A 25,672-nucleotide genomic window follows, 5' to 3' on the forward strand; every position below is an offset into this window, starting at 1 on the left:
CATAATCTGCACTGGTTACACCCTTACTGGTCCTGTGAAAATCTCTCAACCACAGTTTAACAAGGTTTGATGGTTTCACTTCTCTGTTAATTGCATCAATATCATCCAAAAGCTAGCAGGTTCTAGCTGGTGCTGTGATGCTCATGCGCTACAATGGCAAAAGTGGCTTTAATTTATTGCATGGCCAAATACTGCACACGTTTGGGGAAGAAGGTCACACATGGACCTCATTTATATCCAGCTAAATACAGCTATGAGTCTAAAGTCCACTCTAGTGCCTTGGATTCCAGTCCTCGCAAACAGCCATCTCTTAACAGATGATTGGAGGAAGGATATCTTGCATGGGTACAAGAATGCTCTCACTAACAAAAAATGCTCTATGACAACCTTGTTCATCCACCTCACACTTGCTTTAAGTTCCACCAACCATTCTGGGCAGCTGAAAAAGCTCTTCTGTCATCCAACTCCTACCCAGAAGACACCTGGTGAGTGCAATGGGCAGGCTCTGAAGTAAACAAAAAGCACCTCCTAGATGATCCCACCATTGAATACCTGATGCAAAAATGGAGAATCAAAGATTCGCCAGAGTATGCATGCAGAGACCTCCGAACCACAGAATACATTGTGAACAGGTGCCCTATCTTTTCATTTCCACGAGATATTGCAAAGGTGCACTCTGCATTTCCTGAAGCCCTCAAATGAATTTCAAACCTTTCTATTAACTTATAAATGTTGCTATTTCCATACTAAAGACGACGTTATCTGTTCACTAGCCCGATTTCACATAATAGTTGAGAAAATCTATTTATAACCTCTGTATCACAAGGAGCTATTCAGAGAGGACAAGATATGTGATTTTTAAAAGACGTGACATTAAATGACCCATACTCCAACAGCAGTAATATGTGACAGGGTGTGTACTAGAAGACCTAGTACACTTCTTTGGTACTTGAAGATGTACCTTTGGCATCTTGTTCACAACACAACTGAGGCATGCATCAAGAAGCTACTTATGCACCTCGTGTTATGAAATATTGCTTAACTAAACAACTCTTCCTAGAGGCTCATCCCGGAGTGTCTCTCTACATTTGAGTTTAGCCCAATTTTTTTTCCTATCTGCTGTTCCCAGTGACCCAGTTAGCTTTCAATCATTTGGAACTGGAGGCCAAAACACTTAGATTTGTCACCAAGCAATTTTAATATATTTAAAAGTTGTACCAATAGCCATTTGACAGACATTTCTACTGCATTATTAAAAAAAGCAACAAATTTAGGACCATATGATACTATTATAAGCTATACAACAAGCATTCAGATAAGTACCAGATATCACTAATTATTCAGGTATCCAGTGCATACTCATCTGCACAAGCACCTTCACATCACAAGCTGGAGGTGGAAAGACTTATCAGGTTAGCTTGTGCTTCTCTGCCACTTACAAGAGCATTTTCTATAATATATTTACTAATGCTTGGGCTAATCAGCCTTGAACTTGTAAACCAACTTTTGAATTTTTAGAAACTGAGCTTTGAAAGACTTGGATCTTACCTATCTTAAGCTTACACCACAGAACATAAGCATTAAAATGTGCAGTCATCTTTTCCTTAGAATCAGTGTTTTTGGGTAACCACACCTTGCTGAACTAGTCATTTTGTACTACTGATGAAACTACCACAACTTGATTAGTAACATTTTGAGTGTTTCTAAGAAGTTTCAAGGTTGTAATTCTAAGAAATTTTTGAACAGACCTATTTATAATCTGAAGACAAGACAGATGGCAAAATACCAACCATTAGATATATCTTATTTAAGGAGACACTCTGACCTAGGTTTAGAGAAACAACTTGCTTGTTTTTAACATCTGAAAATAGAATGGTTTCACTTCTTGATAAGTTACATATAATAGAACAAGATAGTTTAAAAAGGATAATATTGAAAGAAAAAAAAATACATTTCTGGTGAGGCTGAGGTTTTGCTCAAAAAGTTCAAGAGGCAAAGGTTGTGCCACACGTTTCACATATTTGACTGACATGGAGCAGCAGCTTGCTTCATCAGAAGTTCTGGCTTACCTGGGACTTTGTCAACAGATGCAAAAACAGATCGCTGTACAGTAGGGTCACAGCTGCCACGCCGTGACTGGTCGTAAAATCTAAATGGCAGGTGCTGTGATGTAGATGCAGAGCTGTGTCCAAAACCCATCACTTCAGTTGAAGGCTGGACAGGAAGATCCAGGAGAGCTACATTTAAACAAATTGATTTTTTGTTAATAAAAATCTATAAAAAGGAGATCTAATGTGAGAATTACATTGCCAACTTGCCCAGAATCTTGGGACCATAGCTAGTTTAGATCAACCTACATAGCTTGCTCATACTTGCATCTTCTGAATAAAAACAGCTTGCTGCTCGTTTTGCCCTGTAATTACAGGGCGGGAAAGGCAACAAGTGGCTGCAAACTGCACTCCCTTTCATGTATATACTAGGGAAACCCCAATATTTATTAAAGGAGGAAACAGGCCTTTTGCAATATGTCTCCATTACATAAACGTGATGGTTGCAAGCCATTTCAAAAATTGGTATCATAGTAAGAAATATCCATCAACAAGGACATTCATTAGTTATGTTTGTGCACGGCAGCAGGCCAAGCCATTTGGAGACAGGTAATCTGGTAAGTAAATATCTGCAGTGTGTGTGACCACCCACACTATTTTAGGTCTACTTCCATGGAAGATCTTAACTCTGAACTTACTCTTAATTTAGATACCAGAAATCAAGAAGACCAAAGAATTAGACTGCACAATTATAATTCACAGGACCAAAGCATAAGTATATTTCACATAGCACTGAAACATTAGAAACAGATTTTCAAACTCTAGACCGAATAATTCTTAGTTGAGGTTGAGTCACTAATTTTAATACTACTACAGATTTTCTTTATACATTGTTTCATATTACAGATATTCCAGACAGTGATTGATGCTCTCCAGTAATCAAATAACTAAGATGTTCAGTTTCCTTTCTCACCTGCCCATCCCCTTTCCCTGTATGTTCTATCCTCTTCCATTCACTCACCCGATTAGTTCCAATCCTCACCATGCGCTGCATTGATTTAGGCCTTAGCTATTATACATTCAATCCCTATGTCAAGGTTCCTTCTCCTCTCTGAACTCTAGGGTACAGATGTGGGGACCTGCATGAAAGACCCCCTAAGCTTATTCTTACCAGCTTAGGTTAAAAACTTCCCAAAGGTACAAACTTTGCCTTGTCCTTGAACCGTATGCTGCCACCACCAAGCGTGTTAAACAAAGAACAGGGAAAGAGACCACTTGGAGATGTCTTCCTCTCAAAATATCCCCCCCAAGCCCTACACCCCCTTTCCTGGGGAAGGCTTGATAATAATCCTCACCAACTGGTACAGGTGAACACAGACCCAAATCCTTCAATCTTAAGAACAATGAAAAATCAATCAGGTTCTTAAAAGAATTTTAATTAAAGAAAAGGTAAAAGATCTGTAAAATCAGGATGGTAAATACCTTACAGGGTAATCAGATTCAAAACAGAGAATCCCTCTAGGCAAAACCTTAAGTTACAAAAAAGACAAAAAAACAGGAATATACATTCCCTCTAGCACAGCTTATTTTACCAGCCATTAAACAAAAGAAATCTAATGCATTTTCTAGCTAGATTACTTACTAACTTAACAGGAGTTGTAAGGCTGCATTCCTGATCTGTTCCCGGCAAAAGCATCACACAGACAGACAGAACCCTTTGTTCCCCCACACTCCAGATTTGAAAGTATCTTGTCCCCTCTTTGGTCACTTTGGGTCAGATACCAGCGAGGTTACCTTAGCTTCTTACTCCTTTACAGGAGAAAGGGTTTTCCCTCTGACCAGGAGGTATTTTATAGCACTGTATACAGAAAGGTGGTTACCCTTCCCTTTACGACACCCTACCTGATCGATAACCACCTACATAGGTAACACTCCTTTCTACATCTCAATGCATAAAAGTTCAGAAAATTTAACTGCTGACATTCTATTTTATGTAGCTTCTCATACCGTTCTTATCAGCATAGTATCTGAGTACCTTCCATTAGTGAATCAAGCAACACTAACGTGGTTCATTCACTCTCTCCTCCTCCCTGCTGGGGCAGACATTATCATACATGAATATGCATTTTGCTATAATGCGAAGATATTGTTAAGATCTATTGTTTAGAAACTGGACACTGGTTTCAAGATTCCTCTCCTGGGACACAGTATTTCAGATGCTTTGGATGACACGTAAGAGCAGATCTTACACTGAATTGTCACGAGACATGTTTCCCACTTCAAAGAGAAACATTTAAGGCATCTGCTTACCTGCAATTCTCTGCATTTTCATACGTCGAGCTTGGATGCGGCCCTTTGCCAAACGCTGCTTCGCAATGATGCAGCGAATGTGATCAGAAAAAATAAATGTGGCTTGGAGAATGGGGAAGGGCTTAGAATGGGGACTAGATGCAGGTTTGTGAATTATTATATTCAGAGCTCTACTGTCATCTTCTACTCCAGTTACCTGCATATCCTATAAAGAAATAGAATATAGTTAGCGGTGAAAGAAATTGAATTGTTCATTGTGAATATTTAAATTAGATATAAACAATATATCATTATAAGAAGACAGAGACATGAGATACTGCTTTAAAAAAAAACCCACACAAATGTTGCAGTATATTGGTACAAATTTCTTGTGAAGTAAATCCAACATGGCTAAGTCAGGCAAAAATTAAATTAAGTGGTTTGACTGTGAAAGAGTACTTCTCTCTCTCCATTTTCTAGAAACATGACTATTGAGCTTGGCATAACATAATAAACAGATACTACTACTGCTGAGCAACTCATTTATAGATGTTTACATTCTGATGCAGCTGGAATACCAAGAAATTTGAATTAGGTACTAAAACATTGGACTAAATGAAGAATTATTATAAACTAGACTGAAAGATGCTGAAATCCCATTTTTCTCAGGTAACAACAATTCAAAGGACTAGACTCTAGAATTATCTATACTTGCTTTCTTCATTGTAACATTCTAGGTCAGTGGTCTCCAACCTTTTTATGCACAACATCACTTTTTGAATTTAAGTGCAACCCAGGATCTACCCTGCCCCTTCCCCAAGGCCCCGCCCCACTCACTCTCCCCCCCCTTCCCTCACGTTCACTGGGCTGGGGCAGGGGGTTGGGGTGCGGGCTCTGGGCTGGAGTCGAGGGGTTCGGAGTGTGGGAGGGGGCTCCAGGCTAAGCCTGGGGCAGGGGGTTGGGGTGCAGGATGAGGCTGTGGGCTGGGGCAGAGTGTTGGGGTGCAGGAGGGAATACGGGGGCTGGGGCAGGGGGCTGAGGTGCGGGAGGGGGCTCATGGTACAGGAGGAGATATGGGGTTCTGGCTCTGGGAGGGGGGGTCAGGGCTGGGGCAAGTGATTGGCATGCAGGAGAGGTTTGGGTTCGGCCTTGGGAAGAGGGATTAGTGCTGGGAAGGCCGTTTGGGGTGCAGGCTCTGGGAGGGGGCTCAGGGCTGGGGAGCGGGAGAGGTTCAGGGTGCAGGAGGAGGTTTGGGTGCTGGCTTGGGAAGAGGGATTAGGGCTGGGGAAGATGGTTTGGGGTGCAGGAGGAGGTTTGGGGTGCTGGCTCCGGGAGGGGGCTCCCCCGAGGCCTCAGGGATGTGCTGGCCACTTCCAGGAGCAGCATGTGGCCAGGACACGCAGGGAGCCTGTGTTAGCCCTGCTGTGCTGCTGGACTTTTAGCAACCGGAAATCGCGATTGACTGGAAAAGGCTCCAGGATCGATCAGCTGATCACTATCTACCAGTTGGTGACCACTGTTCTAGGTAATTTTGTAGAATAAAAGATTTCATACTATTCCACAACAAATCCCAATACACACTTAAATAAAATAGCTTCCCAATATATACCCAGGTGTATTGTGTGCTTGCATACATATAGAACACACACACAATTTTCAGGGCACCTTTTAGCTATTATTTTCTTTGTTAAGTGTACTTCATAGAGCAAATACCGGAATTCGTGTTTAAGTATTTCAGAATTTAAAAACACAGTTTAATTTGTGATGAGAAACCATCTCTTTCCTTTTCTTCACGAGTATTATAAGATCTGTTCCCTATTGCTGTGATTCAGAAGAGCCTTTCAGCACAGATTTAACTTTAAGCATGTGTTTAAGTGCTATTGACGTTAGCGGGACTTCAGTGCTCTGATTAATAGAGATGCTTTCTTGAAGCAGGGCCTTTATGAGGAAGTTACTTCATTTGCAAGTGTCCAGCTAGTGAACTTTTAAAGAACTTCTTTGGAAAGCTGGAAATGGCATAAAGCAATTTAACAGAAGATAGAATTAGAAAGGATATTAAGTACACAGAAAATAGGGAGGTATGCTATTGACCTAAAACATACACTGATAAAACAAATACTAAATTTGATTACACTGTTTCTTACATTAACAGACTTTTCAGCTGGAAAACAAATCCTCGGGTCAACAGATATCTTACCTGCAAAAGGCCCGCAAATTTAACGACTCCCCAGCCCAGTCTGGCAACATCTGGTTCAACTAAACTCATCTGGTAAATATCCACAGCCAGAAATCTCTGAACCTGACCTCCATCTTTTGTAATCACTGTACAAGCAATTAAATCGCTGTTATCTAAAGAGAAAAAAATAGTTAAGATAGGCAGCTATCACAGTTAACTTCTGCAATAGCTTATTTTGTTAGGAATTTCAAGATTTTTCAAGGAATATGCTTTGCATTAGAAACCTAAGTTATCTTGGCACATTTCAGATACTCGTTTCCTCTTCACATTCAGAGTCATTTTATCATGCTCATTCACAATTAATTCCTGGTATACACTGGATGATGACTTATTTTGTCAAGAATGCTTTGAGTACAAACATGGTGTGGTATTTAAATGGTTAAGGGTTTTAGTTCAACAGGCTTTTGTGTTACACTCAACATGATTTCAGGGTTGAACTTAAATCAGTTAGTGCTGATATCTCCCTCTTCACGACTGCTGAGATACCTCTGAACTTAAAGCTACGCATTTATTTGTTTTTGCAATTGCTTGTTTGTTTATCCAAGTACCCCTTTCAGTTTTCCTCCCTCTCCTACCAGTTCCCACGGTGGAAGACCACACTATTGGCATCAGTTGTTGAACAGGCTAGCAGGGGTGGGCAAACTTTTTGGCTTGAGGGCCACTTGGAGGTATGGAAATGGTATGGTGGGCCACGAATGCTCACAAAATTGGGGGTTGGGGTACGTCGGGGGTGAGGGCTTGGGGGTGGGGCCAGAAATGAGGAGTTCAGGGTAAGGGAGGGGGCGAAGGGCTCCGGGGTGGGGCTGAGGGGTTTGGGGTGAATGAGGGTGCTCTAGGATACACTTGAGGGGTTCAGAGGGTGGGAGGGGGATCAGGGCTGGGCGGGGGGGGTGAGGGGTACAAGAGGGGGCTCTGGGCTGGGATCAAGGGGTTCGGAGGACCTGCTACCTGGCTGGACCTGAGGGCCAGATTAAAAGGTCTGACAAGCCGGATGTGGCCCATGGGCCATAGTTTGCCCATCCCTGCTGTAGAGGTTAGCCTTCCTCACTTTCTGGATGTGCTATTTTCTTTTCCCATTCTGTATTCTCTTGCTACTTTTTCGCCCAAACCCCATATTTTTTCAGATAATTCACAAATATGCTGAAATTGGTTTGATAAGGACAGGGTTTACAGTAACAAAAGAAAAGTGTCTTTCACCACAAAACACCGGTTTCTAATCCAGGTAGCTAATTTATTTCTGCCAAAAGGGAGCCACACAGTCACTCACAATTCAGTGTGCCTACATTTTGGCATCCTGCATCTCTTTAGTGTGCCAGCAACACATTCAACATAATTGCAACAACAACAAAAACAAAACAGGGGTGAGGATACTAACAAGCACAGTTTCATTCTGTGGGTTGTCCAGAGCCTCTGAACTATTAGACCAGAGGTGGCCAACCTGTGGCTCCGGAGCCACGAGGCTCTTCAGAAGTTAATATGTGGCTCCTTGTATAGGCACCGACTCCAGGGCTGGAGCTCCAGGTGCCAACTTTCTAATGTGCCGCAGGGTGCTCACTGCTCAACCCCTGGATCTGCCACAGGCCCTGCCCCCACTCCGTCCCTTCCCCTGAGATTGCTCCTCCCCCCTTCCCCCCAGAGCCTCCTGCATGCCACGAAACAGCTGATGGGGAGGTGCGGGGAGGGAGGGGGACACGCTGATTGGCAGATCTGCTGGTGGGTGGGAGGGTCTGGGAGTTGGGTGTGGGGGAGTTAATGGGGCGCTGCTGACATATTACTGTGGCTCTTTGGCAATGTACATTGGTAAATTCTGGCTCCTTCTGAGACTCAGGTTGGCCACCCCTGTACTAGACAAATGACTAGGAGGAAAACTGCAGAGTACAGATGATTACTATGTAACTGTGGATGTCTGGTGTGAATAAGCATATTGCGCATACAGTCTAAAACCAAAATACTGCAACATGGAATTACCTGTAACACAAATCTAGTGCAATATACAGGATGTGTCAAGATTAAGGATAACATTTTCAAAAGCTTCCATGTCACCTGGAAGTCTAAGTCACTTGTGAAAATGGGATCTAGTGATTTAGGAGCTTTTGAAAAATTTACTCTAAAACAGTACTGCAATAATTGTTCAAAAAGCATTTATAACCATCAACAAAGAATTCAAAAACAATTCCTGGTAAATAGGAGAAAATATTACAGTAAGTTTAAGCAGTCCCCATTAGTTCCAGGAGCTGAACTCCAAGATAACACAGTACACACAAGTCATTTCATTCTCCCTCCATCTCTGACTATTTCTGCATTTGAAGAGAAGTGAAATGGTCTGTTGGTTCTTTTCCACTAATATCTTGTCCCTCAATGTATGTTAGAGAACACCACCGCATCACAATATGTACAGCTTTTGGAAACTTCAACAATTAGAACTGAATGAGTGTTACAGTCCGATTTTAAAAACTAAAAAAAATATTTTATTTTCACTTCTGACATGCATTAAGCCAACTACATGAAATAGCTGAAAAATTAAAATGAGGATGTGATCGTGCTTAAATTGAAGCAATAACACATAACTGAAAAGCTCTCTATGCTCAAGGGAAGTACAACTAACCTGCTATGTACCACCTGAAGTGTCTTCATTGCTACTAAGAAGTTGATTAGATGCACAAAAACTCAGAAGAATTAAACACTGAGTAAGCTCGGTGAGTATTAGAGACCCAGGTAAGATAATATTGGATATCACTTGAAGCTCCAGTTACATGAGACATTAAGATAATTTCATAAAGTATAGTTCCAGATGATTTTGGCACTTTTATTAGTGCTGTGAAATTGAGACACCATAGCTAAAGTATGGAATTATTGATAACCTTAGTCAATCTAGTTACCTTGTATTTTTACTTCAAAGTAAAACAGAGGTATTACAGTGGTTTTCGCATAAAACAGTCTGCTATTCTTTTTCTTGTAACTATCCCAGGTACAAGATAATGGGCCAGATTTGATTAATGACTCAACCTTCTGGGGCAATGCTCAACATTTCCAGATTAGTGACCCTTAATTTGAAGTAAAAAGTTCTCACAAGCCCTTTACATACATTTTTAATTATTTTATAATCTATCAATAATAATAAGCTAGGAATTGTAGAAAACTGATAAGTGAAGCAAAAAGACAAGGAGAATTCCATGGCTAGCAGAGTTAAGGATAAGAACTATATTAAGAACAAACAGAATCCTAACAATGGTATTAGTCCCTTACTAGATTGAAATGATAAAACTGTTAATAATACCCCTCTCACTCCCCCGTAAAAAAGAATTCAATAAATATTTCTGTTCTGTGCTTGGGAAAAAGGCTAGATAATGCATTGATATCATGATGAAATACTTTCCATTCCAATAGTAACTCAGAAAGATCTGACACAGCAGCTATTAAAGTCAGACACTCTGAAATCAGCAGGTCCAGCTAACCTGCACCCAAGATTTTAAAAGAGCTAGCCAAGGAGCTCTCTGGACCACTACTATTGATTTTCAATAAGTTTTAGAACACTGGGGAATTCACTCCAGAGAACTGGAAGCTAATGTTGTGCCAATATTTAGAGAGAGAAAACTGGATACCTGGGCAGTTATAGACCAGTTGATCTAACATTGATCCCAGCCAAAACAATGGAAAAGCTGATACTAGAATTGATTAATAAAGAATTAAAAGAGGGTACTGTAATTAATGCTATTCAATATGAGCTTATGGAAAATAAATCTCATCCAGCTAATTGGAATTTTTTTAGATGAGATTAAAAGATCGGGTGATAAAGCTAATAGTGCTAATAGTATTGTATACTTAGACTTTGATATGACATTTGACTTGGTACAGCAGAACATTTTGTCTAAGAAACTAGAATTATACAAAACTAACATACCACACATTAAATTGATTAAAATTCACTAACAGATTTAAGTCTCAAATTGTAATTGTAAATGGGGGGAGGAGAAGGATAAAGCAGTATGTTTCTTGGGGGCTCTGCAAAAATTGATTCTTCATCTTGTGGTATGTAACATTTTTATCAGTGACCTGAAAGAAGACAATTGCAATGAACTTGGCAGATGAGACAAATTTTGGGGGAGTGGTAATCTGGGCACAACCCAAACAATATGTGTTTTTATATTACCATACATCTAGGAACAGAGTGCAGGGCATACTTACAGGATGGGGTACTCTATCTTCGAAAGCAATGACTCTGAAAAGGACTTGGGTCAAAGGATAATCAGCCAGAAGGGCTAATGTGATCCTTGAACGTACAAATAGGGGAATCTTGAGTAGGAGTAAGGAGGTTATATTACCTCAACATAGGATGTTTTTCTAAAATATATGCTCTAGTTCAGACACAATTTAATTCAAGGTAGTTCTATGACCTGTGTTATACATGAGGTTAGTCTGCATGATAGCAATGGTTCCTTCTGGCTTTATACTCTATGAATAATCTATAATCTAATGAAATATCAACTCCTGCTCCCCATGCATGATTGGCCAGACGTTTGGAAGGGAGGGGGGTGTTTGCCTTCCTCTGAAACATCAGATATTGCCCACAGCTGGTGATCGGACACCGGGCATAGTAGGCCAGGGCTCTGAGTTGGTTCAGAGAATCTTCTTTCACATACCTCACTGGTATGTATTGCTCATGTGCTTAGAGTCCAACTAATCACCAGAGTAGGGGTGAGCAGGGAATTTTCCCCTAGGCCAGTTTGGTTGTGACCTCTGGAGTTTTTTGCCTTCCTCTACCACCTGCGGTGTAGAAAACTTGCTAGCATCTTACTCCTAGTCAATTTCCTGCCTTTTCAGGAATCTCAACCTTTGGTGGCACATCAGTCTCTCCTGCATGCATAACAGTTTAGGGTCCTGAGGATTGATATGATTTAATATGTTCACACTGGGCTCAATATAGGGGTACAGAGATCTGACTACAGGAGATCTGACTAAACGATATAATAGTCTCTTCTGGTCTTAAACTGAAATTTATTACGTCTATGTATTTTCCGATCGATAAGCCTATGTACACATTTGTGTATGTTTTGGGAGGCTGGCAGAATACTTGACCTTGATGAGAGAAAAGGGTGTATGGAACAGAGATTTTCTTTGCTTTAGGTTGTAAAGAAATATTCAAGGCTGTGTGATGCTGTTAACTGAGAAACATCAGTTGAGAAACTGCTCTAAACCACCTACTTGAAAGTAGCACAGGTAAATGGTGATCAAATTGATTATTGGGAGCCGGGGAGAAATGGGCCCTATGTCAAGAAAGTTGATTACTGAATACACGCACACTCCCCCCACAAAAGCTATCATCATGACTAAAATGCTTGTTGGCAGTTTCAACTTTGGCAGGACAGCACAGAGAAGCATGTACTGCTGTTGATAATGCTGTACATGTTCTAAATAGAATCTTTCTTGTAAAAGAAGTGGAGCAGGCAGCCCTAGAGAATGAAGTACAATGTCAGTAAGACACACAAGCTAATAAATATGGTTTTGGAGCCCATATCAGGTTTCAGCAATAGGAAAACTGAACATTTCTTTTTAATCTGGCCCTTAATATCTCATTACAGGCTTTGGATAAAACACTGAAATAAAGTATTGATTTTTTTTAGAAAAGTACTATCAAACTAAAATGATAGTTTTCTCTTATCAGCCCCATCAGACATCCCCAGCTAGGTTCTGTTATTTCCAAGGTTTGCTAGTCTCTGATATGTTGCCTTTGAGGATTTATCAAGAGTGGTAGATTCTCAAATCACCAACAGCCTATTTCATGGTATTTACATAGAGAAAGGAAGTTAGCAATATTTTCACCAAGATGCAAATAGACTGGTACATTGTTGCTCTTGTTTTGAAACTGAAATTGGTCATCTCAGGAAAGCATTTAGAACACTTTTGTACTCTTACTCTTTACCGCATGCTAAAAAAGGATGCGTTCTCCTCTTGAGGTTGAGCCATTTAGTGATGTTTAAATAAAAATCAGATTTCTTGAACAATTTATAAAGTATGCTACCAGACCACATCATGTTTTGATTTGAAAGGAACAGAATGTTTGTATGCTCCAAATTGCCACAGCCTGCTTAGCTCAGCCTTTTATAGTCAGATATTTCAATAACACAGTCTATACTGAACTGGTGTTTAAGTTTTCACATGGCTGCAATACCGACAAGGCAGCTCCATGAGGGTAGCAATAACTGAAGCTATCGTGCTAACACCGTGTCTATAGTTACTGCTGTGACACCTAGAATTGGTCAGAGTGAGGTTAAACAACATGGTGGCAGAGACACCTGTGCTCTCTTTATGCTAAAAGTCCCTCTGTTGATACCATTGGTGCAGTGGCTCCAATGGTCATGCAACACTGAAATTTTAAGAAAAAAAAATCTCACCACAGACAAGTTGTGACACATGAATCTCTCAGTGTTCATTGTCAAGGAGCTGACAAGATTATCCTGATTCTGGTACACATGATCTGGTTCGAAGAATATTATGTGATGTCTTAAATGAAAGACAGGGTCACTCTGGTCATTAATGTCATTATGCCATGTATGTACAGATACTATGTAAGGAGTTATGGATGTATGCTGAAAATATGTTACTAAAGTTCGTATCAAGGCAGAGCTGACAAACAGGTTTTCTGCCAGATGTTTATTCACCTGTCTCTTGGTCAGCATGTAAATTAAACACTACCAGCCAGTAAAATGGAAGCCCCATTTACGCAGGAAGTCAGAGGAATGTGACATCAACAGGGAAGAAGCGGGACTTGGGAAAAACAAGTGACGGGGATTTTTACTATCCCTGAGGACAGACAAACTCTGGGGATACAAGAAGAAAGCAAGGGGACTCCCTTTTATCCCAGGCCTGGGAAGCAAACTGACAGCATGTTTACATTCATGAAAATGTAATCTCTATCGGGCTTGATTAAAATGCTGCAAAGGGTATTGGGGATGAGAAACCTCTTTATACAGAAAGTTAGCCTGTTATGCTATGATTTTCATTTATGTTTAACCCTGTTCCTATTATCCATTTGCATTATCTTTTGAATCTTTAGTCAAACTTATTGTATTTATCATGAAAACATCTCAGTGCTGTTGTGTTATACAGAGCTCTCATCCGTTGAATCATTCAACCTGGTGCATACACTGTTCCCTCGGAGATAACAGACATGGTATTTCTTGTGTATTCAGTGGATAAGGAGCTGGACACTAAAGAGGGGACATGCTTCCCTCAGGCACGCAACTGTGTTACTCCTCTACCTCAACAGGAGAGCTTTGCTGGAGCTTAAACTATGGGATAGCTCCTGCCATACCAGTCTGTCCACCTCATCAGCAAACTCCTCTAGACTCTGCTAGTCTAAACCTTGCCTTACAGGTAACATTCATTGAACCCCAGTTCCCCAGAGGTGTGACTCTGCCATGTCCAGTCCCTCTCACTGGACGCTCTCAGAAATTAACCAAGTCTGCTGTCTCCAAACAGACAGAATACACACCAGCCTGTTGGCTTAATAGAGGATGCACACCTTATATAACATGACAGCACTGAGATAGTTTATTGTAAAACTAAGAATAAGTTTATTTATTAAGAGCATAAATTTAAGTGATATTAAGAAAAAGAAAGAAGACAGGTGTGGTTACACACAAAACAAAAATGATGCTTTCTAATGTCTCAAACTAAACTTCAGCAAGCTACAATCTTAGCCTAAGCAGCTTTCTCACTTACATCAAACTCTCAGCATCTCTAGCCCCTGAGGCAGGAGGATCCACGGTTTACAGATGCAGAGGGTGCTGTTCATTGCTTTGTCCTTTAAGTGTTATATCATTAATTGGTTCTCTCCCCACCTTTTTATACTCTACTAAACTTTTAAAATGTATTCCTTTGAAGTGCATACTGCAGACAGTTCTTCTCCCCCACTGGTGTGCAGATGCCATGCTGTCCTCATCCTCTGGCCAATCTGCTTTTTGATTGGATTAAATCACTTTGTTTACCTTAGTTATAAATGTATTTTCATTGTCTTTTGCTTGTAATCAAGCCAGGCAATCAGGTAATATCCACATTCATTTGTCTATCTAGGGCAAGCTTATTTATCAACTGCCTCCAAAACACACTTTATGAACTTATTTCCAGCACACATATGTAACTCTTCATAAACAACCAGTATACCCATCACACAAGGATATTCATGACCAGTGTGTCACCAGTTTTTACAAAGTACCTTACAAGACGCTGGGTAAATATTATGCCAACAGTGTGTTGGATGTGCCCTTTGCCAGTTGGCATAAACGGGCTCTTGGAGTTAAAGGGACTTGGGGATTGGAGTACACCTGCAAGAAAAGATAAGGACTGGCATAGCCCAGAGGAGATAGTTTGAGTGGCTAACATGCTGGGGGTGTCAGGAATCTGACAGCCAGTTAAGCCCAGGAAATTCTTCCTCTTGCTGCAGACAAGAGTGTAACAAGATGAAACAAGGTGACTCACAGGCCAGGGTACTCAGAGAACTTTCACACAAGCCTTAAGCGCCTTCAGCCCAGGAAGTTCAAGCAATGCTTCAAGACAGTTTTCTAGAACCTATTCGGTTACAACTATTGTATCAGTGCCCTCTACTCCCTTCCCATTCTCCTTTAATGGCACCACAAGCCCAGTTAATGACCATGTGGACTTCTGTTTCCCCAGTTTGTCCATTTAAGTCAGTAAAGAATGCAGGATTAGGTCCAAGACCCACAACTAAAGTATGAATTCAGATCCTACGAACAGTCATTTGTTTATGTTATTGGAGTTTTATTGTAGGCATTGAACAGTTTAGTTACAAAACCTTGACATGTTAAGACTGAGATCCAGCAAGTTAGCACCACAGTAAAGTTACTAAAAGAAAAAATTTACTTTTTGTTTCCCAAAGATCAGAGCATTTGGTTTTATTTTAAATCTGATAGGAACACAGGTCACACTACAACTGTAAAAGTTATTCAGGGAGCAGAAAGGAAAAATTACTCATTTATTAGGGAACTACGTCACAGGAAACTTTTACGTACCCCAGTTACACTTTTTTCTAATTTATAGTAGCTAGAGGTTTTAATGCCACATCATGTATTTGATGACTAAAAATAATCAAAGGAGAAAAATGTGGTTAAAGAGTTCCAGTGAACTTGAGAGTATTTTCATCTATGCTACAAATCAGTCATAGAACGATCTGCCTGTATGTCAGAAACTCAAATGCATTTAGTTGAAAGAATTTCTAGGTTGAGTGATGTATTCCAGATCAAATGCACTATTTATAAAATCATCAGCTCCAGTGATAGACCAGTTCTAGAACTAATGGAATTTGTCACATCCTGAGTGTTGTTTAGTCACCTGAGTGTAGTGAGCTGGCAGCTGCAGGTTAGCTATATGCAGACAACTTTTACCCAAGTTTTCTGGTCAAATTGCAACTTAGGTAATTACATTCTACCAAATTATATTTCCTTTCCAACTACTTACATTTCCCTTCCAGTTTCAACTAGATAGCTTCCTATCATAAACTGTTAAGGAGCAGTACTGTGTGCCATTTAACACTTGCCAAATTTGACCCTACTTCACAGGTGAATGGAAATGATCCCTGTTTACACTGCAGTTTGTATATCAGATATTTTTAAAAGAAGAAGATAGATACTATGTAAATCTAATAATAAAATACCCCACCAGAACTGCCAGCCTCACTGGTAGCCTCCACACTGAGGCCAAGAATCAAGTGAACATTAGAAAAAAGTTACTCTTGAGTATGGGTTATGTTTGTATGGTAAAGCTTGCACAGCCACTAACCATCCTGTACATTCTCTGTGAAGAAACAGATATGCAGAATGTGGTGCTGTTCTAACACAGCAACTCTCAGCACTGCTGTATGTGAACCACTATTGGTACATAGACTGTTTTATAGTATCAGAAAAAATTCATTACTATGACACTGATTAGAATTACAAAAGGTTGTGCCACACCAAGTGTTTTGTATTTTATGTATATGAGAGCCACTCATCTAATGCATTTAACAAACATTACACCAATTGTTGGACCGGGGATTCGATAGGTACAACTTGATATTCCATCCTCCTCTTTTTTTTATTTTTTAATAGGATGTGAATAGATACATTACCTTTTTATACATAACTATATCTCAGCGACGTGGATAGGTAAGCACTTTATATTTGTATGCCAGACAAGCATAGCAACTTGAAAATAATTTTACATTTAAAAAACACACTAGCCAAAACTTGCAATAGCAAAATAAATCCAAGCTAAACAAGAAATGGACGTTATACAGAGAGAAATAAAACGAGAAACAGCAAGTAATGGACAAGAGACTTGGGATTTGATGTGGGTGCTTATGCCCTTAACACCTACCAGCCTCTAAGGCTACGTCCACACTGGGAGCTAGATATGGGATTCCCCTGATCATATAAACAAATGGGATTTGTCATTATGAAAGTAATGAGTACATAGTATCAACTGACGGCACATTTTTCTCTCAAAGTGTTTCCTTAGGTTATATCTGCATCGTGAGGTAGGCATGGGATCCCTCTGCTCAGCTACGCATACTCGCGCTAGCTCTCATCGAGAGGGCCGGTATTAGCCACGGTAGCACAGGCAGCGGAGGTACAACTGAGCTGTGCAGAGTACAAACCCACCTGAAACTGGTGGGTATGTACTTGACACAGCTCAGCCATGCCTCTGCCGCTCATGCTACTGCGGCTACCCTGCTATTTGTACTGGCAGTAGCTCTGAGAGCTAGCGCGAGTATGTGTACCTAAGCAGGGGAATCACATCCCTACCTTGTAATGCAGACATAACCTAAGGAAGTACTTTGTCTCAAAGTGTACAATCACTTGGCTATTGTGCACTGATTACTGCCATAATGACAAATCCCAAAGGGACATAGCCTTCTTGAAGGCTGAGCACCACCCTGGATATCTCTCTCTAGCTAGATCCTTAAGATGTTCTGGCTGAATGTTAGGTCTATACCCATCACTGGCAACCTTATTGCGACACTGAAGCTTTTGGTGACCAAGTGATCGCTGACCATGCAGTGGTATTCCTTGGTAAATGTACTTCATAATTCATGGGTCTTTCATGCTGATAAATGCAAAGTAATGCACACTGGAAAACATAATCCCAATTATATATACAGTGATGGGGTCTAAATTAGCGGTTACCACTCAAGACAAAGATCTTGGAGTCATTGTGGATAGTTCTCTGAAAACATCCACTCAATGTGCAGTGGCAGTTGAAAAGGCTAACAGAATGTTGGGCATCATTAGGAAAGGGATAGATAAGATGACAAAATATCATATTGCCTCTATATAAATCCATGTTACACCCACATCTTGAATACTGCATAAAGATGTGGTCACCCCATCTCAAAAAAAAATAAAAGATATATTGGAATTGGAAATGGTTCAGAAAAGGGCAACAAAAATGATTAGGGATATGGAATGGCTGCCATATGAGGAGAGATTAATAAGACTGGGACTTTTCAGTTTGGAAAAGAGATGACTAAGGGGGGATATGATAAAAGTCTATAAAATAATGACTGATGTGGAGAAAGTAAAAAAGGAAGTGTTATTTACTCCTTCTCATAACACAAGAACTAGGGGTCATCAAATGAAATAGGCAGCAGATTTAAAACAAACAAAAGGAAATATTTTTTTCACACAATGCACAGTCAACCTGTGGAACTCCTTGCCAGAGGATGTCGTGACTATAACAGAGTTCAAAAAAGAACTAGATATGTTCATGGAGGATAGGTCCACCAATGGCTATTAGCCAGGATGGGCAGGGATGGTGTACCTAGCCTCTGTTTGTCAGAAGCTGGAAATGAGCGACAGGGTATGGAGCATTTTATGATTACCTGTTCTGTTCATTCCCTCTGGTGCACGTGGCATTGGCCACTAGAAGAAGACAGGATACTGGGCTAGATGGACCTTTGGTCTGACCCAGTATGGCTTATATTTATGTTAATATATCAGTACCAAGAAAGTTGCCAAAATCAAATCAATGCTTGAGATCTAGGTGGCAGGGTTTGACTAGGACTATCCTCATTGTTGATGTCCTAGGACTTAATATGGAGCAGCTGATGAAGATGATGAGACTCAAACATCAAACTGCCACTTGATTGTATTGGCCAGGGATTTAGCTGTATTCAGATTAATTAATATATTTTATTCAGATTAGCAGCAAGACTGATGTTCACTGCTTCTTGCCTGAACCAATCAGGCACCAGCTGCAGTGACCCAAACTGAGCCAACAAGGCAAAGGCATCAGTGTATTGGAGATCTTGAAGCAAAATAATGTTCAGATGGAGATCACAAACATCTGCCTCCTCAAAAAACTTATCAACCTATCAAAACTGAACAATGGTGACAGGACACAGCCTTGCTGAACTTTCATGGAAACCATGCCATGTATCTACCATTGACTTGAACACAGCTTTCTTTTTCATTATAGAACTCCTACAACAATAACGGTATCTTCCTACTGGGGGCAAGTAGCCTCATCAGATCTCACAAGCTTGCTCAATGTACGGAATCAAAGGTTTCATAGAACACCTCCCCCCCCCCCCAAAAAAAAAAAAGTGCTCAGCACCATTTATTAAATGCAGCCATCTTCTCAAAAAGCTATCTGAAGGGAATGAGCTGGTTGCCATTGGAACAACCAAGTGTAAAAATGCGCTCAATATCCTTCGCCACAAAGTGCACTGCTGATTGGGGTATTAACATGGAAGCAGGAAGACAGTCCCTGGGACCAACAACAGCATAAAACCTCTATAATAGCTATTTGTGGCCTTTTTGAACATACGCAGAGTAGCATCCTTCTTTGAGTCATTCGGGAGGATACTAATATGCAAGATGGCCTTGAAGAGCCTATGCAGCCATGGTATAACACTCACTTGTGTTCAACAACTCAGGGTGATGTTACAAACCCCTGGTGCCTTCTCAGACTTGAACTTCTGGACTGTGATCTGGAATTCTTCTTGGCTGAATGAAGGTGTGTCTACTGGAACTTTCTGTCCCACTTTAAGTAGAAGAGACACAGTAGGCAGCGGACAACCCCAAAATAAAATGATTCCAAGATTCTAGGGGAAATACATCAGACACCAACCAGGAACAAACATTCATTAGAAATATTTCTGCTATAAGTATTGAGTCCCTGTTTGTTTCTTATTTTAGACACTGCACATATTAACAGGTGACATTAATTTTTTTAACATGAATAATGGCCAAAAATCCAACACACTGAGAAATTTCTATTTTTTTTGTGGGGGGGGGGAGGAGGGAGTAATACAATAGAACATGGTTTCCCTATTTTTATTTTGTCATAAATTTAAATAAGTTTTCAATACAAAATTGTACAAAAACAAAATGCAGTTACTAATGATTACTGCGTATGTGAGGTATGCAGTTTTTTCTACAAGAATACATTGCATCGTATCTTAAACCTTTAGACTGAGCAAACTCAGGGTTCTGTACCATCTGTCTTATTGACAATGACAACACTACATATTTGATATATTGGTTTAGTTAAAAATAAATCCATATATGTTCAAATGAGTTAGAATCTTTTATATTTTTTATTAATTAATTTGGCTTCCAACATTAGTCCCTATTTGATGACTTGATGCCTGGCAATTTTGTGGCCTATAGTTTTTTTAATATTACTTGTACATTTAGCAAGGTTATAAAATATGTAACCATGAAATCACAAAAAAGCCTAAAAACAACAACCTGTTAATATATGTATCAAAAGTGTGAAACTGCCTTTGTAACAAAATCTTTAAGTACTGAGCATTATAAAGATGAAAAAAGTCATTACTCCCCCCCACACCAGAAAAAATAAAAACAAGTATCTTAACTTTTAGGGTACATGCTCAAACTATCCAAAAGAGGGTTCTGGGCCTGATTTTCAGAGGCACCTATAGCTCTCTCAGCTCAGTATCTCAAAATCAGTAACATAATTCATAAATATGGAATTTAAAAACACAGGTAGTCATAATTCAGTAACAGCATCTTTAGTACTTCCTCGTCTTCCTCCTCTACAGATACACTGTTATAGAACAGATTATGAATTCTCTGACCTGATCAAAACCATAAATTAAAAACTGTCATCCTTTTTGACAGACAGTCAAATTAGAAATCATGCTTTGTTGTTTATGTTTATTTAGACTAACATGGCTATCCCTCTGATGCTTGTGAATGTTACATGGTTTTTACCTGTAATCGTATGTAACTTTTTCAGTTTGTTTACCTTATGCATTTGGCACCACTTTGGGAATGAACAGTTTCACTCTCTCCTGCTTCTGTGGGTCTTCTAAAACATTTCTTTCCAGGTTGCTGTGCCAAAGTAATTCTAAAGCTACAAAAATTGGCAGGGCAGGTATGGGACTAATGTGGAATCTGAAACCCCTTTTAACTCAGTTTTTTTAACTATATATATTTTATGTTGACTGTGTCCCTTAAATTTCAATTTGGTGGAAAACATAAGATACACGACATGCAAGGGGAAAAAAAAATCAACTCTAAAGGCAAGGGTGGGATATCTTAGAGCAGGAAAAAAGTAGATATTGGCACGTTAACCAATGTGTTCTATAGATTTTTATACAAAGTCATTTTTTTATTCTCCGATATTGAGCAAGAGTTGTATCTGTACTAGAAAATTCCATATCCATTTTCCTACACTGTGCTCGACAATAATTATTTACTCACTAGTGAAGGTTGAACTTCACTACTATTGTTTCCCATACTAGGTGGATTAAAATTAGAGCGGGGATGCCTCACTACAATTATACCTCAATTTATGATATAGACCTTTCCTATGTCAGAGATTTGCAAGGTTCACCTTCAGTGAAAGGAGTGCATCAAAAGGTTCTTCACTTGGGGAGTGACTCAGAGACCAAAAGACAGGGCAGAAGAGCATGGTGGTTTATAACTTTCACACCAGCATCTCATTTCTGTATGCAGACATTGTATAACAAGGTGAGGGGTGTAAAGGAATGTGATAGAGGAGATGTTGAATTAGCTGTTTGGAAAGGGTTTGCAACCAGGGCTTAAATTATCAGAGATTATTTCCTGGACTCCCTCCAAAATCTCATGAATACCATGTATAATAAACTTATCTACGAAGCAACAAGTTGCTGGACTACAAAAGAGGAAGTATTTTTCAAAGCCACTTTCATCATACTGTTACCTAAGCAGTTATTTATCAGAATGACTCATATTTGCATAATACATTTAAACCAAGCTTCCTTTCTAGGAAAGTACATGGCATTGTTTATGAACGGTACACAGAACTGTAAAGGAACTGGTAAGGAACCGGTAAGGAACCAAAAGAAAAAGCGTGGAGTTTCCTGGAAGCCATTTGAACAACAAAAGTAAGTACTATAAAAACTTTCTGAAATTAGGCAGGCCTTTACAATTTACAATCTATTCTTTTCAGACCTTAATAGAGATTTTGAAAAAAGTAAAGGCTTATTTGTTAATTTTATTATACAAAGCTGTTGAACATTTTGGATTCCTGAATAGGCCATGTAGCCAAAACATTTTTCCTACCACTTGTTTTGTAAATTAACACTTAATGCCTGAGTACATTTTTTTGCAGTGATCAGGAAGCAAATATAATGGATGACATGTTTAAACTCCCAGCATGCTTCCAGCCCCAGGAGATAGTTGAGAAAAGAGCCCTCAGCTACACCCATATCTCAAGGACAAAGAGAAACTCTTGGACAATCCAGAAGAAGTTAGAGAAAGTGATTGCAGATTATGCAGTTTCCCCCAACTCCACATGTTGGAGCATGCTGGAAGAAAGCCTGTAGGTCAGCACATGGAAGGCAAGATGGACGAGGTAAGACACAGAGTTATGGGTAATAGGGCACATGGTATTCAAAGGGGGAATCTACTGAATTTAACAAAAACATAAGAAGCGAAATTCGAACTGCCTTGTAAACAGCTGAGACAGTCAAAGAAAGAGGAAGCGACCACCCCACCCATCACCACAGTCAAACTATCGCACCATCAAGTTACAAAAAATACTTACTGGAGTTCTTTACCTTGACTAGCTTTTTAGTCATTACCTATCTGCTCCCAAAGTTGGAAGATCTTTGTATATGGAAAATTCTGGAAGCATAAGTGAGCTAAAAACTCACAAGGCTTAAAAATAATATGGTGACAGTTTTCAAGCTTCTGTGCTTAAGGTCAATAGACAGAGCGACTATGGACTGAAACCTGCCCATCAGAAGACAGGCCATTGTGATTATAACAACGAGGTCTGCTCCTGAGAATGTTATATGCTGTGTTCGCTGTAACATTAATTAGTCTAAATTCAGTTTCTGGCCCAAATTAAGTAAATTCTGCCCGATGAGGATGCTGCTATGTATTTGGATGCTTGAGGCACTGTGCCATAGCCAATTGTCCAGGTAAAGGAAAATTTGCATACCTAGACAGTGCAGGTAGGTCACTACTTCCGCCATGCATTTTGTGAAGACCCTTGGGGCCAATGACAGGTGAAAGGGGAGCTTCAGAGAAGTGGGTGTCCCTTGCTCTAAAGCATACTACCTCCTATGGCCAGTACGTACTGGCACATGGAAGTGTGTGTCCTGCAAATCTAGGGCACCATATCAATCTCCACTCTTCAGTGAAGGGGTAATGGAAGTGAGGAAAACCACCTTGAATTTGATTTTCTTGATAAAGCTGTTCAACTTCCTGTGGTCTAAAATGGGAATTAGGAAGTAACAGGAATAGAATTCTTTACCTCTGCGATGACAAGAAACCTCTTCTATAGCTCCCAATTCCAGAAGAGGAAGCAACATGGTCTTGTGAGACATGTTCCTGAAAAGGGACAGGGACGGTGAGTTGGGGAAAGGGAGGGATGTTTACTGAATAACACATCCCTTCTTTACAGGGTGGAGCACCCACTTGTCCAATGTTATTTCATTCCAAGTGCTGTAAATGAGCAATAGACATCTTCCAAAAGGCGGGATAGGTGGAGAGACTGGTATACAGTCCTTCAGGAAACAGTCAGAATGACTACTTAGAGGCTGTCAATGTCTGGTGACACTGAAAATGCCTAGATCTTCTCTTAAAGTCCTGGAATTGCTGATGGTAATGCCATCAGTACTAGGGCTGAGGTGTATATTGCTTCCTCTTTGAACTTGGGGTGTAAACCCCTGAAGACCTCAAAGTCACCTGGCAATCTTTTGGGGTATCCATGGTGTCACCAGTATTTTGAAAGAACAGCTTAGACCCCTCCAACGGCAAATCCTTGATTGCATTTTGTAGCTCCTTTGGAATTCTAGACATCTGCAGCCAAGAATGTCTCAGGGCTGTGGCCATGGACTGTGAAATTGTATCAGCTGTGTCAATAGCTGCCTGGAGGGATGTTTATGCCATGAGGTACCCTTCTGAAAGACAAGATCCATAAACTGTTCCCTATACTCTTCCAGTAGTTTGTCCGCTAACTTGGCTAATGCTGTGAAATTAATAAAATTATAGTTGAACAGAAGAACTTGAAAGTTAGCCACCCTCATTTGAACAGTAGCAGTGCAGTAAGCCTTCCTGCTGCACACATCCAATCTCTTGAGCTCTTTGTCTTTAGGAATTGCTTTGGGATGAGACTGCTGGGAGTGCTGATTGGACCACCAATGACCACCAAAAGTCAGGGACCAGATATATGAAAAAATAATCAAAGTCCTTTAGAGGGACTTTGTAGCATCTGTCCAGTTTCTTGGCTATAGGTGGTACAGATGCCGGGGTCTGCCAGAGGGGTTTTGCCAGCTCTACCCAGGCTTTGGTAACGGGAAGGGCAACTCTTCCCAGAGCAGGGGTTTGTAAAATATTATGAAGATTTTCTTGAATGAGCTCCTGTACTCCTAAAGAAGGGGCCATTCTTTTCATTAGCTTTTCTGAAAACACTGGCTAATGTAAACAAACATGTATGGGGAGCTCTGACTCATCACAGATGGTTGTTGAGAAAGAACTTAGAGGGCAGCAGCAGCAGACATGCCCCTTTTATGGCCTTGGCACAGTGCACAAGGAGAGCAGGGACACCTGTTTTGTCTAGTAGTACAACTGGCAAAAGTCTGATTCGAGTGCATTGGGTACACCTACACCTGCAGTGGAATGCATACATGAACAATCACTCAAAGGAGAACTAACTTTTTTTAAAGATAAAAACGGGTTCTCATATAAGACACCAGGTATGAAACAGGATAAAAAGGAGGGAGTGGGCAACACTGAAAGACAGCAACATCTCAGTATATTAATAGTAATAATTTACAGTAAGATTATAGATATGAATTGGTCTGAGTACCACAAACATTAACAGCACTGCTTTTGTAAGTGATAACTCATCCACTAGAATGAAAAACATATATTTGCTTTCATTTAAAATCCCAGCTAAAGTTGTAATCATCATTAAGGCCACATATAGAGATGAGAAGTGCTCTGTAAGGGTGAATAATCAGACAGAGTAGTTCACAGTGGACACTGGCATGAAACAGAGCTGCAGTCTCCTCTCAGAACAAAATTAATCAAGAAGAACATGGAGGAAAGAAATTCTGGAATTGCCTATACAATAATGCTAGCAGTCTGGGTAAGAAACAAGAGGCATTGGAACTGCTCATTTATAAGCATAAACACGATCTAGTTGGTATTACTGAAATCTGGTGGGATGATTAAAATGACTGGAATGTTAACATCAGTGGTTATAAAGTATTTAGGAAGGATCCAGTGGCACTTTATGTCAAAAATGGCAATACTTATTTGAAAAAAGAAAAGGAGTACTTGTGGCACCTTAGAGACTTGTGCCCCAAGTACTCCTTTTCTTTTTGCAAATACAGACTAACACGGCTGTTACTCCAAAACCTGTCAATACTTATTTGAGTCACTGATAACTCAGAAGAAAATAATCTTGAATGCTTATGGATCAATGTCCTAACAGATAAAGCATACGATGGAGTACAAGTTGGTGTCTGCTACAGGCCACCAAATCACACTAGGGAACAGGATGACCCCTTCCTTATGCACCTATCTATAATGTGTGTGTGTGGGGGGGGGGGGGGGAGATCCTGGGGGACTTCAGTTTG

General features: G+C 40.2%; 1 protein-coding gene across 16 annotated transcripts in view; it reads right to left on the reverse strand.

The window, feature by feature from the left end:
• The window catches only part of CLEC16A (C-type lectin domain containing 16A), a 188,109-nt gene that overhangs the window by 45,136 nt on the left and 117,301 nt on the right, over window positions 1-25,672 (reverse strand). For 15 of the 16 annotated variants that reach the window (XR_012161151.2, XR_013636404.1, XM_073362451.2 and 12 more), the window contains 3 exons: window positions 6,535-6,686; window positions 4,359-4,563; window positions 2,070-2,237 (listed from right to left, as the gene is read on the reverse strand). Coding sequence is in view for 14 of the 16 variants with exons in the window: in XM_073362451.2 (XP_073218552.1) it covers window positions 2,070-2,237; window positions 4,359-4,563; window positions 6,535-6,686 (525 nt within the window). In the remaining 2 variants the exon portion in view is untranslated. Of the gene's footprint in view, window positions 1-2,069; window positions 2,238-3,551; window positions 3,578-4,358; window positions 4,564-6,534; window positions 6,687-25,672 lie in introns of those variants that run through there. The other variant, XM_073362454.1, reaches the window with a different exon arrangement.

Source organism: Lepidochelys kempii, chromosome 10 (genome assembly GCF_965140285.1).
Source record: "Lepidochelys kempii isolate rLepKem1 chromosome 10, rLepKem1.hap1, whole genome shotgun sequence".
In the NCBI taxonomy this organism is placed as follows: domain Eukaryota; kingdom Metazoa; phylum Chordata; order Testudines; family Cheloniidae; genus Lepidochelys; species Lepidochelys kempii.